Here is a 14,840-nt window from a genome sequence, read left to right on the forward strand (position 1 = left end):
TTCAGACAGAGGGGCTCCACAAACACCCCACTCCACTCCCTGTCAACCATGGGAAGACACAGGCAGTAGCAGTCACGTGTGGTATTTCCTCACTTCTTCCAGGAACTTGTGGGGCTTGCCCCTTGGGAGTGAAGCCTTCATCTGAGGAGGCACTGAATACATTGTGGGACTGTGGGAGGGCAGAAGATATTCCCCTCCCCTCACCCCCCCCCCCACAGACACACACACTGTAGGACAGATAGTGTTCAGCCCCTGTCACAGCCCTAGGACACCCAGGGCAGGAGTGGCAGGCTGTGGCCTCTCTTTGCTTTTATCTGGAGGTTCTCAAGGGAGAGACAACCTAGCTCTGAAAGAGCCAGGGCAGCCTGCAGAGGGTAGAGTCTGGGGCCCAAATTGGGGTTTGCCAGTGTCAGGACTGAGAGCACTCCCTACAGCACAACAGATAGGACCCAGGCACTCTCTGCCCTTGCTGTCAAAATGGGAGGACTAGGGGCATGGTCGCTGAATGTGGCCCTCCCTCACTACGCCCTCCCCGGGGGATGGGGTGTCTCATGAAGGTGAAGACCTTGTTCCCATGAGTGTGGCCTGAGTTCAGCAGAGGGAGGCTATCACACCCTGCAAAGTGTCAACATGAAGACTCTGGGGGAGGACCTCTCACCCCATGGAGAGGGATCTCACAGAAATGCCCCTGCAGTCAGGCCTGGCAGGCCACACAGGAGGGTTACCGAATGTATTGTTTCCTGACGTCCACTTTGGGAATCTGGGGGAGCTGAGGCTTTTTCTGAGGTTTGTGACTTCAGGATAGTTAATAGAGGACACAGCCAGATCCTGCCAGGCATCAAGCAGAAGGCTGTGAGAAGGGGGCGAGAAGGTCTCCCACCCTAGGTAGATGTGGCCTCAGCCTGCCCTGGAAATCCCCCAATAGCTAGAGGGCCCCAGTCCCACCCTTCCCCTCCTGCCAACCCCAGGAGAGCATGGCAGTGTTGGCCCTATGTGGCATTTCCTTACTTTTGTCTGGAGGAAGGTCTCAGAGAGGTGGTCTAAGGAGGCGACCGTTTTAGGGGGAGCCACAGCAGCTCAGAAGAGGGCAGAGTCTCAGGTTCTGGCTGGCATCAAGGTAAGGACCCTTAGTGAGGCCTGAAGGCCCCTTTCCCCCAAAAGATGGACCCCGCAGAATCTCATCCCTGGGAGGATCTGAGCAGGCATGGCCAGATGGGAAAACTCTCACATTTGCCAGGAGCTCTACCTGGAGTCAGGGTGATGGAGTGCTTCAGGAAGGTGAGGTCGTGGCTGGAGGAGGAGCTTCAGGTCAGAGGGGGGCAGGACAGACCTGGCTAGGAATACAGATGAATAAATACTTTGAGGGAGGACTGACCATATTCCCCATGCCAGAACAGACCCCAGGCAGGGGTGTCTAGATTTGGTGTCTTTTTCCTTTTGCCTGCAGTGTCCCAGGGAAGTGAAGGCCTTGGTCTGAGCTAGTGACATCAGCAGAGGAAAGAATCCCAGGATCTGTGAGGCGTCAAGGTAAGATAAGGACCTTGAAGGGGGACTAAGGGTACCCCCTAACTCAGACAGAAGGGGAGTTGCTCACAGAAACGCCACCCTGTTCCCAATATCCACCCTGGGAGGAACTGGACAGTAATTCCGAGATGCGGTGCTCCCTCACTTCCTGCATGGGGTGGGCGGAGATGTTTCTGGAAGGTGAGGCCTTGGTCTGAGGGGCTGATTTCAGGTCACTCGAGGAGGTGGGCCCAGGCCCTGCCAGGAGCAAGGAGGAATACCTTGAGGGATGACAGAGGGAACCCCCATCCCTGCTGTCAGTCCTGGGAGACCCCGGGCAGGGATGGCTGGATGTGATGTCTCTTTACTTTTGTCTTGGCGATGGTCTCAGGGAGTTGAGGGCCTCGGTGTGCATACGAAGGCAGGTCAGCTGTGGGAGCCACATCAGGTCTGAAGAGGAAGGAGTCCCGGCTCTACCAGGAGTCCAGGAAAGGACCCTTGGTGAGGACCAAAGGTAATTCCCACCCGGGAAAGAAGAGACTGTGCAGAGCCTGGGTGTTTTCCATTCTCAGCTCTGGCAGGACCCAGGCAGGGTTGGAATATGCTCTGACTTTTTCCAAGGGTGCGGGAGTTGTCTCGGCAAGGTGAGATCATTTTCTGAGGGGGTGATGTCCAGTTAGCAGGGGTTGGCCCAGGACCTATCACCCATAGAGATGAAAACCTTGAAAGAGGATTGAGGATAGGCCACCATCCAACTGATGGGGCCCAGCCCTTGCCATCGGCACTGGAAGGACTTAACAGGGGTGGCAAGAAGTGGAGCCTTGTCACCTTTGTCCAGGGGTTCTCAGGGAGATGAGGGCCTTGTTCTAAGGAGGCAGTGGTCTGAGGGGAAGCCACAACAGGTCAGCAGAGGGACGAGTTCCAGACTCTGCCAGGAGTTAAGGTAAGCACCCTGAGTGAGCACTGAGGGCAGCACACCCTCACCATAGGACTTAAGGCATACCCAGCTCTACCCTTCCCCTGCTGTGAGATCTGGGAGGCCCTGAGGCACAGTGGCTGGATACAGTGCACCCTCACTTTCTTCTAGATCAGCAGTTCTCAACCTGTGGGTCGAGACCCCTTTGGGGGTCAAATGACCCTTTCACAGGGGTCGCCTGAGACCATTGGAAAACTCATATATAATTACACATTGTTTTTGTGATTAATCACTATGCTTTAATTATGTTCAATTTGTAACAATGAAATTGGGGGTCACCACAACATGAGGAACTGTATTAAAGGGTTGCGGCATCAGGAAGGTTGAGAACCACTGTTCTAGATGGTCCTAGGGAGGTGAGGGCTTGTTCTGAATTGTCAGTACCCAGGACAGCAGAGGGAGGTGTCCCAGGCCCCACCAGGCATCAATGTGAGGGATGCAGGTAACCCTCAGATAGCAATTGTGAGGAGAGGGCCTCTGTGTGAGGCACATGTCCTCAGGGCAGCAGAGCAGAGGGGGCCCAGGCAGAGCGAGGAGACAATATGAGATACATACCCTGAATGTCTATCAAAGTCTCCACACAGTCCCCAACACCACCTGCTCACAGTCAGCCCTGGAAGCCTTGGGCTGTGCTGGCTGGCTACACCCTGAGGAGCTTTCTCACATCATCCTACAGGTTCCTGGGAGACAAACCATCCAGGAAGACAGGAGCCCAGTGAGGCCCTAGGGCACCTCCTAAATAGAAGACCTGTAAGTCAGTATTTGTCAGAGCTGCCAAGGGTGCGCATCTCTGCTGAGGCCACTGACCCTCTCCCTCTCTCCCCCAGGCTCCTGGGAACCCATCTCCCCCAATTCTGCTCATACTTCCACCTGCTGCCCACAACAAGAGTCATCATGTCTCACTCCTCAAAGCGCCCACGCCTCACATTTGAGCCAAACTTTCAGGCCCAAAGTGAGGTAATGTTTCCCATACCTGAGGATGAGAACTCCTCCATTTCCTCTTGCTCTTTCAGCTTCTCCTACCCCTCCACCTCCCCTCCATCCTCTCCTGTAATCCAAGGCAGCTTAGAGGAGGAAGAGGAAAAGGATGCTGAGAAGGAGGGGGAAAATGAGGAAGAGGAGGAGGAGGAGGAGGAGGGTGAAGCAGAAGCAGAGAAGGAGGGTGAGGAAGAAGAGAAGGAAAACAAAAAGGAGAGGGAGGAGGAGGGGCAGGGGGAGAAGGAGGAGAAGAAGAAGGCTGAGAAGGAGTGGTGGGAGGAGGGGGAGGAGGAGGAGAAGGAGAAGGAGGAGGAGAAGAAGAAGGCTGAGAAGGAGTGGTGGGAGGAGGGGGAGGAGGAGGAGGAAGAGGAGGTTGAGGAGGAGAAGAAGAAGGCTGAGAAGGAGTGGTGGGAGGAGGGGGAGGAGGAGGAGGAAGAGGTGGAGGAGAAGGAGGAGAAGAAGGCTGAGAAGGAGTGGTGGGAGGAGGGGGAGGAGGAGGAGGAAGAGGAGGAGAAGCAGGAGCAGCCTGCTTCTGAGACATCAAGACGTCCCCAGAGTCCTCAGAGATCCATGGCATGGAGCACATCCGGTGGAGGCTCCAGCAACCAAGACAATGAGGATACAAGCTCTCTGCAGACCTCAGCATTCCCCGAGTCTCTGTGTAGAGACCGCATAGATGATAATGTGACCAATTTGGTGCATGCCATGATCCTCAGGTATCGGTTGAGGAAGCCTATTACAAAGGCAGAGATGCTGCAGGTTGTTAACAAAAGGGACAAGAGTCAATTCTCTGTGATTTTTAAGAAAGCTTGTAAGAGCTTGGAGGTAATCTGTGGCATTGATGTGAAGGAAGTGGTGCCTGCCACCCACTCCTATGTCCTTGTCAACTCACTGGATCTCACCTATGATGAGATGCTTAGTGACCCCCAGAGCATGCCTAAAAACGGCCTCCTGATTATCATCCTGGGTATGATCTTCCTAGAGGGCAACTGTGCCCCTGAGGAAGACATTTGGGAGTTCCTGAATATGATGGGAGTTTATGCTGGGAGGGAGCACTTCATTTATGGGGAGCCTAGGAATCTCATCACCAGAACATGGGTGCAGGAGAATTACCTGGAGTACCAGCAGGTGCTTAATAGTGATCCACCACGCTACCAATTTATGTGGGGTCCAAGGGCCCATGCTGAAACCAGCAAGTTGCAAGTTCTGGAATTTTTGGCCAAGATCAAAGGGACTGACCCCATTTCCTTCTCATGCTGGTATGAGGAGGCTTTAAGAGATGAGCAAGAGAGAGCCCAGGCCAGAATTGGCCCTGTGGGTCATGCTGCTGCCATGTTCATGGCACAGCCTCTCCTTCCCCAACGAAAGAATGAGCACGAATCTTCACTCTGTGTTTGAAAAGGGCACTCACATTTCTAAGTAGAGGAGAGTCAGAGGCTGGGTCAGGCTGGGGAGAATACAGTGTACAACAGCTTTGTGTTCTCTGTTGATGGCTTGGGGGTTTATCCTTTGTTCCCCCTCCTTTGGGTTTTTCTTAAAAGCTGTTCCTTTTCATGGACGGTTTATTAGCTTTAGAATCTAAGTTGATGAATGAAAGTGGTCTCACATGCATTGTTGCTCTTCGGGTTTAAGAATGGGTTTTGATATTTTAAAAAATAAATTGGGGAAACTTCCTTCTTTTGTGATCTGGAAGAAAATATGATGACACTGGAATGGGAATTCCCTTGGAAATGTGAAAGAAGCCTGTAGAAATTAGAGGGGGGTAAATGTAACAGGTGGTTAATTTTTGGATTCCTTAACCACTTTAGTTTATTCTGTAACATTAAAAGATATATACCTGGATTTCCTTGGCTTATTCAAGAAAGTTGGTGTAATCATAGAAAATGTTAATAAAGGAATTTTACAAATGCTCACCTACTCATTTATTTGCCAGACATTAATTGTATATGTTCTCTTTGGAAAGCACTGTGTCTATAGTGGAGATACTAGGATAAGCAGGACACACAGCTACCCAAAGATTGGTAGTGGCTAGGAGCAGCACTCACATCAGGAAGATGGTGAGATGTCCTCCAATACCTACAGAACAAGTGAAAACAAGGAGGGAGGAGGTGAGATTCCAGATGGGAGCAGTCAAGTTTAAATGCCCTGAGCCAAGGCAGTCTGGGGCTAAGGGAAACTGCAATTCCTTCCGTGGGAGTTAATTTTAAATTAAGCTGTGGTTGGTGGCAGGGGCCAGACACTCAGGGGCTGTGTTCTTGAAGTGTGAGAAAAGCCTGACATGGAAAACTGCTTAGTAGTCACTTTTGGATCCTGGATAAACCAGGGAGAAGTCTCCACTTTGGGTTGGGTATGGAAAGTGTCCTGAACTTTTTGTTCTAGTGCAGTGAACACAGTGCATGAACCAGGTGTTCTAGACATATCTTGAGTGTAATTAGGCCACTCTAAGCAATGTCTAGGTTTTGGTGGTAGTGAAATGATTGAAAATAGCATTTTGATGGATGAGTAACTGGGAGGGAAGGAAGGAGTTGGTCTTTGAGTTAAATTCAGGGAACCCTGAGTTATATCAGCTGGAGAAGACTAACCTATACCCAAATTAATGTATCCTCTAAGACAGTGGTTCTCAACCTTGGCTGCATATTAGAATCACCTGGGAATCTTTTTAAAATCCTGATTTCTGGGCCTCATCCTCCGGAAATTCTGTTTCTTTGTTATGGGGTGGGGCCACAACATTAGTAACAAAGAAACAGAATTTCCGGAGGATGAGGCCCTGACATCAGGATTTTAAAAAGATTCCCAGGTGATTGTAATGTGCAGCCAAGGTTGAGAACCACTGCTCTAAGAGGAAACATTTAACAGATTTTATTTGTGAAGCTGTATTTTTGCCTGATTTATATTCCATCTCCTGTTGAGCTGCATATTATCTGAGAATGTCCTCAATTAAAACCAGATCCCAGAGGAGATAGATGGTGGGAGGGTCTGGGGACAAAATAATATTAGAAATTACTGCCATTCATTAAAGTTTGAATCAATGTCAGGTACTGTGCCAGATGCTTTTCTTACTTTACATACATTCCAGCAGTTCTTCCTACAAGGCAGGGCTTATCAAACCCACTTACCAGGTGATGAATCTAAGGCTCATGGAGTTCAGTAATTTCCCCAAGATTTTGCTGCTACTAAGTGACAGTGCTCAGATAGGGAGGAGGGCAGGGCAGTGAGAGATCTTTGGTTCTGCTTTTATTGGGGTTGAATGTGGGTATCTATGCTGTCATGGGCTCACTCTTTATTGGGGAATTTAAAACACAACAGTAGGTATTTATAGCTCAGGGATGAGCAAAATGCCAAGTAGCACAAATGGTTAGTTATTGAAATCAAGTGAGATTTCAAATACAAAGGAGTGGGGTGGTGGTGCAGGCCTGGCTATTCATCTAGTCCTGTGCCTAGCAATACATGATAGTATCTGGTATAACATAGGCCAATATTCATAGCCACTGGGCACCTGTTTTGTTATTTAGGAACAGCTCAGAATTTTTTGAAGGCTGCCTGAGCCATGGTCACCATCTGGATCTCCTTTAAGGCAGGTGCACACCCAGACCTGTATCTGGAAAGTCACTATGGTGATTAGGCCCAGATATTGGCAAGGTTATCCTGGACTACTAAATTACTCAAGAGTGTTGCTCAACCAAATGATGCAGGACAGCTGCTATGCTCTTCCTGGCACGACATATTGGTGGCCGTAAGGCAGCGGCTGTTGTCTGGCATGCTGATGGTCCACATATCCCCATTGACCTATTTATTCAGACTATACTATGATATCCAGCTGCTAATGAGGATTCTGATATTTCACAAGCCTATTTATATAAGTTGTCCGGTACCATTCATACAGATTTCCCACCATCTCTCCTGGACCCTTCTTCCTACACTGAACTCTAGACTCATAGCACTGACTGCCAGCTTGTCTGGGGCTCTCTGGACTTGCTTTTGCACATGGTTTCTCTTGTGGGCTCTAATAATTGTTCTCCCCAGAATGCTCTCTGTGCCCCTCACAGACTTAGGGTGTCCTGGCTGGTCATATTCCCTGGTTCCTAGTCATTCTGACTGAATCATTGCTTCTCAAAGTAAAGGGGAAATGCCATGCAGACATTTGAGGATTTTAAATCATGCCCAGTGGAATCCTTTTACTCAGGACATCACTGCATAAATCCAGCTTTATATGGATGAGGGGTTAAGTCGATTTTTTGTTTAACCTAATGAGAAAATTGGAGACATACATTAAAATAACATTGGTGCGCCCTAACCGGTTTGGCTCAGTGGATAGAGCGTTGGCTTGTGGACTCAAGGGCCCCAGGTTCGATTCCGGTCAAGGGCATGTACCTTGGTTGCTGGCACATCCCCAGTAGGGGGTGTGCAGGAGGCAGGTGATCGATGTTTCTCTCTCATTGATGTTTCTAACTATCCTGAAGTATGGTAGCAATCATTTCAGATTGAAACTGTAGTTTAACTCTAACCCTGTTGTTTGGCTTAACAATAGAAAAGTTATTTTGATTTTCTAAATTGTATAAATCATCCCATTCGATTGAATGACTATCCCATTGATTGTTATCTTACTGGTTATTGAAGCACATTCTTCTGTACCTGGGAAACAGGACAGCACAATTATCCTAAATTGTTTTAGTGGCCACAGATAATGCGTTCCAGTTGACTCAGTGGTCCCAAGACCAGGACAATTACTCTAAATTACCTCGATGGCTCTAGATCAGGGGTGGGCAAACTTTTTGACTCGAGGGCCACAATGGGTTCTTAAACTGGACCGGAGGGCTGGAACAAAAGCATGGATGGAGTGTTTGTGTGAACTAATATAAATTCAAAGTAAACATCATTACATAAAAGGGTACGGTCTTTTTTTTTTTTTTTTTTAGTTTTATTCATTTCAAACGGGCCGGATCCAGCCCGCGGGCCGTAGTTTGCCCACAGCTGCTCTAGATAATAAGTTCCTGGCAACCCAGTGGTCTCAAGACCCGAGGGCTCTAGATAAGGTGTTTCTGTCAATTCAGTGACCCCGAGACCCAAAACTGTAATTAACATGCTTAATTCTGCTTCTGTAAACTGCCTTTTTGCAAATCAGGTTCCTCATTCCAAACCCTGGGATGTAATCAATACCTTTGTAATTTTTGCCTATATAAACCTGAAGTTATGACCATCTGATCACTATGAGATTTGGGAATGACCCCTCATAGTCCCGGATTGCAATAAATGTGACTCTTTAATTCAACTTCTTGAGGTGTCCTGTGATTCACGGGGTACATTACAACAATCCCTCTTCCTTCCTCTCTGTAAAAAATCAATAAAATATATTAAAAATAAAATAACATTTGTGTAACATTTTTTTACTCATAACTTTTAGCAAAATTTAAAAGATTGGTAAAATGATGTTTAAAAAAGTTTAGGATATTCACATACAGTAATTTATGAGAAAATATATTAGAATAAAATTTTGGCAATATTTATAAAAGTTTAAATATTCATACCCTTTGCACATTAACCAAACTTCCCTTTTATGTTTTTATTAGAAAACATACATTTTCCTAAGAATTCATGTTCAAATATGTTGATTTCAGTTGTATTAGTCATAGCAGGCAAAAGAAAGTAACTTATATTTCCATCAGGAGAAGTATCTAATTATGACACATACATACTGTAGCATTATAGAGAGTAAGTACTGTCAATTGAAAGATCTTACATTCACTTTTTAACTGGCAAGGTAAGTGAAAGTTTAATTTATATATCATCACCATGTAAGTTAAAAGAAAAACAATATATTTTAATACACATATATGAAAAATCTCAGAATAAGCTTTGAAATAATACACACCAGATTAGTAGTTGTAATTTCCTTTGAGATAGAGGTTGAATTTTGGAGGAACTTGATAAAGTGGGGCAATGTGATTGATTTGTATTTTTACAATATTTAACAAGAATATATGAACTTCCACCTTTATAAGTAAAATATTTAAATAAGCCCCAAATCAGAAATAGGTGTGTATTAATCAGTTAAAATAACTGTTAGCTGATGACCTGAAATATGAGTGGTTTAACACAACACATTTTTTTTTTTTGTTCACATGAATTATGGTTTTCATTGGCAGGGACGGTCTGTGCTCAGGCAACTCAGGGATCCTGGCTGCTTCTACCTTCTTGTAGCTCCATTTTCTCAGCACAGGGTCTCCATGTTTGCTGCTGAATAGTAGAGGAAGCATGGAAATGGCATACTGGCTCCAGTGAACATCCCAGGAAGGAGAGAAAAACAAGATGTGAATGAACACTTGTAGTCTCTCCCATAACTTGTCATTAGTAGGTGCTCAATAAAAAGAAACTATTATAATTTTTGTGACAATTCTCTTCATTTCTTAAAGGAGTTTCTGAGAAAACCAATTTTTCCTTGAAATTCACCAACTTTTTCAAAAGCCTATAATTTGACAGGTGCTTTCAAATATAGGATCACATCTAGTTTTCAAAGGATCCTGTAAATCTTAGCAGGAAGGAAACATACATCCTTCTTCACTCAATATCACTTTTCTGCATTGCACTTTGTAATAACCTCTATAATCTCAGCAGAATGAGAATGTTCTCTTTCCTTGTGATGATGCATGGCCAAAATATTAATTTATGATCTTCAGCTACCTTCCATATGACAACATTCCTGAAGACCTTTACAGGTACCTTTTCCTGTGGGACAGGTATACAGACAAAGGGCAATGGAAGTATGGTTGTTTTAGTCAATAAGGTTGCTATAACAAGATATTATATATTGGGTGGTTTAAACAACTGAAATTTATTATTCAGTTGCAAAGTCCAAGATCACAGTGCTGGAAGATTTGGTGTATGGTGAGGCCCTTCTTCCTGGTTTGCAGATAGCCATCTTTCCATTTTATCAACATACAAGAGGCCCAGTGCACGAAATTTGTCCCCAGACCCTCCCACCATCTATCTCCTCCCTTCCGCCCAGCCTGCACTAATTTTCTTTTCTCTTCAGCCCAGCCTGCACTCTCTCCAATCCAGGACCCCTCAGGGATTGGGCCTAAACTGGCAGTTGGACATCCCTCTCACAATCTGGGACCGCTGGCTTGTAACCACTCACCTGCCTGCCTACCTGATTGCCACTAACTGACCCCCTCCCCCGCCAGCCTAATCACCTCTAACCGCCTCTGCTTGCTGGCCTGGTTGCACCTAACTGCCCACCCAGCCATCCTGGTTGTCCCCAACTGCCCCCCCTGCTAGCCTGGTTGCCCCACGCAGCCTAATGTTCAGTCATTTGGTCATCCCTCACTAACCCCCCTGGTTGCCCCATGCAGCCTAATGTTCAGTCATTTGGTCATCCCTCACTAACCCCCCTGCAAGTCTGGTCGCCCCACGCAGCCTGATGTTCAGTCATTTAGTCGTCCCTCATTAACCCCCCTGCAAGCCTGGTCACCCCAGCAGCCTGCTGTTCAGTCTTTACTGTTACTGTGATGGCATCCTGGATAATTTGCATATTCCTCAATTATTAGTATAGATTTCCAAGAGCATTAATGTCATCATGGAGACTTTACCCTCATAAGCTTATTAAACCTAATTACTTCCTAAAGGCCCCACCTTATAATACTACCCACTTGGGGTTAAGTAGTACTAAAAAGAGAAATGGAGTAAGAGAAGAAAACCCACCTCAGGCTAGGAGTGGAAACAATGCAGGCCCTAGATAAATTCAGACCAGGGTTCCTATCTGAGCGCTGTCACTTAGTAGCAGCAAAATCTTGGGGAAATTACTGAACGCCATGAGCCTTAGATTCATCACCTGTTAAGTGGGTTTGATAAGCCCTGCCTTGTAGGAAGAACTTCTGGAATGTATGTAAAGTAAGAAAAGCATCTGGCACAGTACCTGACATTGATTCAAACTTTAATGAATGGCAGTAATTTCTAATATTATTTTGTCCCCAGACCCTCCCACCATCTATCTCCTCTGGGATCTGGTTTTAATTGAGGACATTCTCAGATAATATGCAGCTCAACAGGAGATGGGATATAAATCAGGCAAAAATACAGCTTCACAAATAAAATCTGTTAAATGTTTCCTCTTAGAGCAGTGGTTCTCAACCTTGGCTGCACATTACAATCACCTGGGAATCTTTTTAAAATCCTGATGTCAGGGCCTCATCCTCCGGAAATTCTGTTTCTTTGTTACTACTGTTGTGGCCCCACCCCATAACAAAGAAACAGAATTTCCGGAGTATGGAGGCCCAGAAATCAGGATTTTAAAAAGATTCCCAGGTGATTCTAATATGCAGCCAAGGTTGAGAACCACTGTCTTAGAAAAAAAAAAAAAATTTTGGGGGATAGGTTAGTCCTTCTCCCAGCCTGATATAACTCAGGGTTCCCTGAATTTAACTCAAAGACCAACTCCTTCCTTCCCTCCCAGTTACTCATCCATCAAAATGCTATTTTCAATCATTTCACTACCACCAAAACCTAGACATTGCTTAGAGTGGCCTAATTACACTCAAGATATGTCTAGAACACCTGGTTCATGCACTGTGTTCACTGCACTAGAACAAAAAGTTCAGGACACTTTCCATACCCAACCCAAAGTGGAGACTTCTCCCTGGTTTATCCAGGATCCAAAAGTGACTACTAAGCAGTTTTCCATGTCAGGCTTTTCTCACACTTCAAGAACACAGCCCCTGAGTGTCTGGCCCCTGCCACCAACCACAGCTTAATTTAAAATTAACTCCCACGGAAGGAATTGCAGTTTCCCTTAGCCCCAGACTGCCTTGGCTCAGGGCATTTAAACTTGACTGCTCCCATCTGGAATCTCACCTCCTCCCTCCTTGTTTTCACTTGTTCTGTAGGTATTGGAGGACATCTCACCATCTTCCTGATGTGAGTGCTGCTCCTAGCCTCTACCATTCTTTGGGTAGTGGTATGTCTTGCTTATCTGTTGGGGTACAGCCCCAACAGGTCCAGGGATTCCCCAAGGTGTGGACGGAGTCGGCAAAGAAGGAATGACATGGAGGCAGCCTTCAGGTGATCATCATGGCGAGGTTCTTCCTAGCCAGGTTCCTCTCTTTATTGTCCTCTTACATTTGTATTTATACTATTTCATCTTAATCCCATCCATTCTATTCCAAAGGTTAGGGGATTTCTTATCTCCATTCCAAGGTTACTCTATTGTTCTATTAAGCTACAAGGAAGTAACTGAAGGAGATCATTTTAAGTAAAGATTATGTAGTTTAAGCATGATTGTTCGTAGTTAAAGTGATTAACTCCCACCTGGCACTTAGTTAAGGGGTTTTACTGATAAAAATCCTCACCTGGGGAAACAACCTTTCTCGGGGAGGTGGTCCTGTTTAAAACACATAGCGTTAAGAAGGGGAGCAAACATATTAAGAACAGTATGCCATATATGCCAGGTCCCTTGAAACATAAGCTGTGCAGATGTTTCTTCCCTGCAGTGACTGCGTCAAGCAGCAAGGGTGGATCCGCTTCCAGCACTTATCCTAGTATCTCCTCTATTGACACAGTGCTTTCCAAAGAGGACATATACAATTAATGTCTGGCAAATAAATGAGTAGGTGAGCATTTGTAAAATTCCTTTATTAACATTTTCTATGATTACACCAACTTTCTTGAATAAGCCAAGGAAATCCAGGTATATATCTTTTAATGTTACAGAATAAACTAAAGTGGTTAAGGAATCCAAAAATTAACCACCTGTTACATTTACCCCCCTCTAATTTCTACAGGCTTCTTTCACATTTCCAAGGGAATTCCCATTCCAGTGTCATCATATTTTCTTCCAGATCACAAAAGAAGGAAGTTTCCCCAATTTATTTTTTAAAATATCAAAACCCATTCTTAAACCCGAAGAGCAACAATGCATGTGAGACCACTTTCATTCATCAACTTAGATTCTAAAACTAATAAACCGTCCATGAAAAGGAACAGCTTTTAAGAAAAACCCAAAGGAGGGGGAACAAAGGATAAACCTCCAAGCCATCAACAGAGAACACAAAGCTGTTGTACACCTTATTCTCCCCAGCCTGACCCAGCCTCTGACTCTCCTCTACTTAGAAATGTGAGTGCCCTTTTCAAACACAGAGTGAAGATTCGTGCTCATTCTTTCGTTGGGGAAGGAGAGGCTGTGCCATGAACATGGCAGCAGCATGACCCACAGGGCCAATTCTGGCCTGGGCTCTCTCTTGCTCATCTCTTAAAGCCTCCTCATACCAGCATGAGAAGGAAATGGGGTCAGTCCCTTTGATCTTGGCCAAAAATTCCAGAACTTGCAACTTGCTGGTTTCAGCATGGGCCCTTGGACCCCACATAAATTGGTAGCGTGGTGGATCACTATTAAGCACCTGCTGGTACTCCAGGTAATTCTCCTGCACCCATGTTCTGGTGATGAGATTCCTAGGCTCCCCATAAATGAAGTGCTCCCTCCCAGCATAAACTCCCATCATATTCAGGAACTCCCAAATGTCTTCCTCAGGGGCACAGTTGCCCTCTAGGAAGATCATACCCAGGATGATGATCAGGAGGCCGTTTTTAGGCATGCTCTGGGGGTCACTAAGCATCTCATCATAGGTGAGATCCAGTGAGTTGACAAGGACATAGGAGTGGGTGGCAGGCACCACTTCCTTCACATCAATGCCACAGATTACCTCCAAGCTCTTACAAGCTTTCTTAAAAATCACAGAGAATTGACTCTTGTCCCTTTTGTTAACAACCTGCAGCATCTCTGCCTTTGTAATAGGCTTCCTCAACCGATACCTGAGGATCATGGCATGCACCAAATTGGTCACATTCTCATCTATGCGGTCTCTACACAGAGACTCGGGGAATGCTGAGGTCTGCAGAGAGCTTGTATCCTCACTGTCTTGGTTGCTGGAGCCTCCACCTGATGTGCTCCATGCCATGGATCTCTGAGGACTCTGGGGAGGTCTTGATGTCTCAGAAGCAGGCTGCTCCTGCTGCTCCTGCTTCTCCTGCTTCTCCAGCTTCTTCTTCTCCTCCTCCTCCTCCTCCTCCTCCTCCTCCTCCTCCTCCTCCTCCTCCTTCTCCCCCTCCTCCTCCTCCCACAACTCCTTCTCAGCCTTCTTCTCCTCCTCCTTCTCCCCCTGCCCCTCCTCCTCTGCCACCTTTTCCACCTCATTCCTCTCTCCCTCCTCCTCTGCCTCCTTTCCCTCTCTCTCCTCCTCTGCTTCCTTTGCCTCCTCCTTCCCCTCTCCCTTCTCCTCTGCTTCACCCTCCTCCTCCTCCTCCATCTCAGTCTCCTCCTCCTCTTCCTCCTTCTCCTCTACCTCCTCTTCCCCCTCTACTTTTGTTTTCATTCTCTTCTTCCTCACCTTCCTTC

At 46.3% G+C, this 14,840-nt stretch overlaps 2 protein-coding genes across 2 annotated transcripts; one reads left to right on the top strand and one right to left on the bottom strand.

The window, feature by feature from the left end:
• Positions 1-4,027: 4,027 nt before the first annotated feature.
• Positions 4,028-4,895, top strand: LOC102430713 (melanoma-associated antigen 10-like). The gene has a single exon (XM_006106856.2). The coding sequence runs from the start codon at positions 4,028-4,030 to the stop codon at positions 4,853-4,855; it is 828 nt and encodes a 275-aa protein (XP_006106918.1). The 3' UTR covers positions 4,856-4,895.
• Positions 4,896-13,540: 8,645 nt separating this feature from the next.
• On the bottom strand, positions 13,541-14,403 carry LOC102431036 (melanoma-associated antigen 10-like). The gene has a single exon (XM_006106857.3). The coding sequence runs from the start codon at positions 14,401-14,403 to the stop codon at positions 13,576-13,578; it is 828 nt and encodes a 275-aa protein (XP_006106919.1). The 3' UTR covers positions 13,541-13,575.
• Positions 14,404-14,840: the final 437 nt, after the last annotated feature.

Source organism: Myotis lucifugus, unplaced genomic scaffold (assembly GCF_000147115.1).
Source record: "Myotis lucifugus unplaced genomic scaffold, Myoluc2.0 scaffold_927, whole genome shotgun sequence".
Lineage (NCBI taxonomy): Eukaryota > Metazoa > Chordata > Mammalia > Chiroptera > Vespertilionidae > Myotis > Myotis lucifugus.

Excerpts from the sequence above, each read along its gene's own strand:
- LOC102430713 (XM_006106856.2), top strand. The coding sequence starts at position 4,028 with ATGGCATGGAGCACATCCGGTGGAGGCTCCAGCAACCAAGACAATGAG.
- LOC102431036 (XM_006106857.3), bottom strand. The coding sequence starts at position 14,403 with ATGGCATGGAGCACATCAGGTGGAGGCTCCAGCAACCAAGACAGTGAG.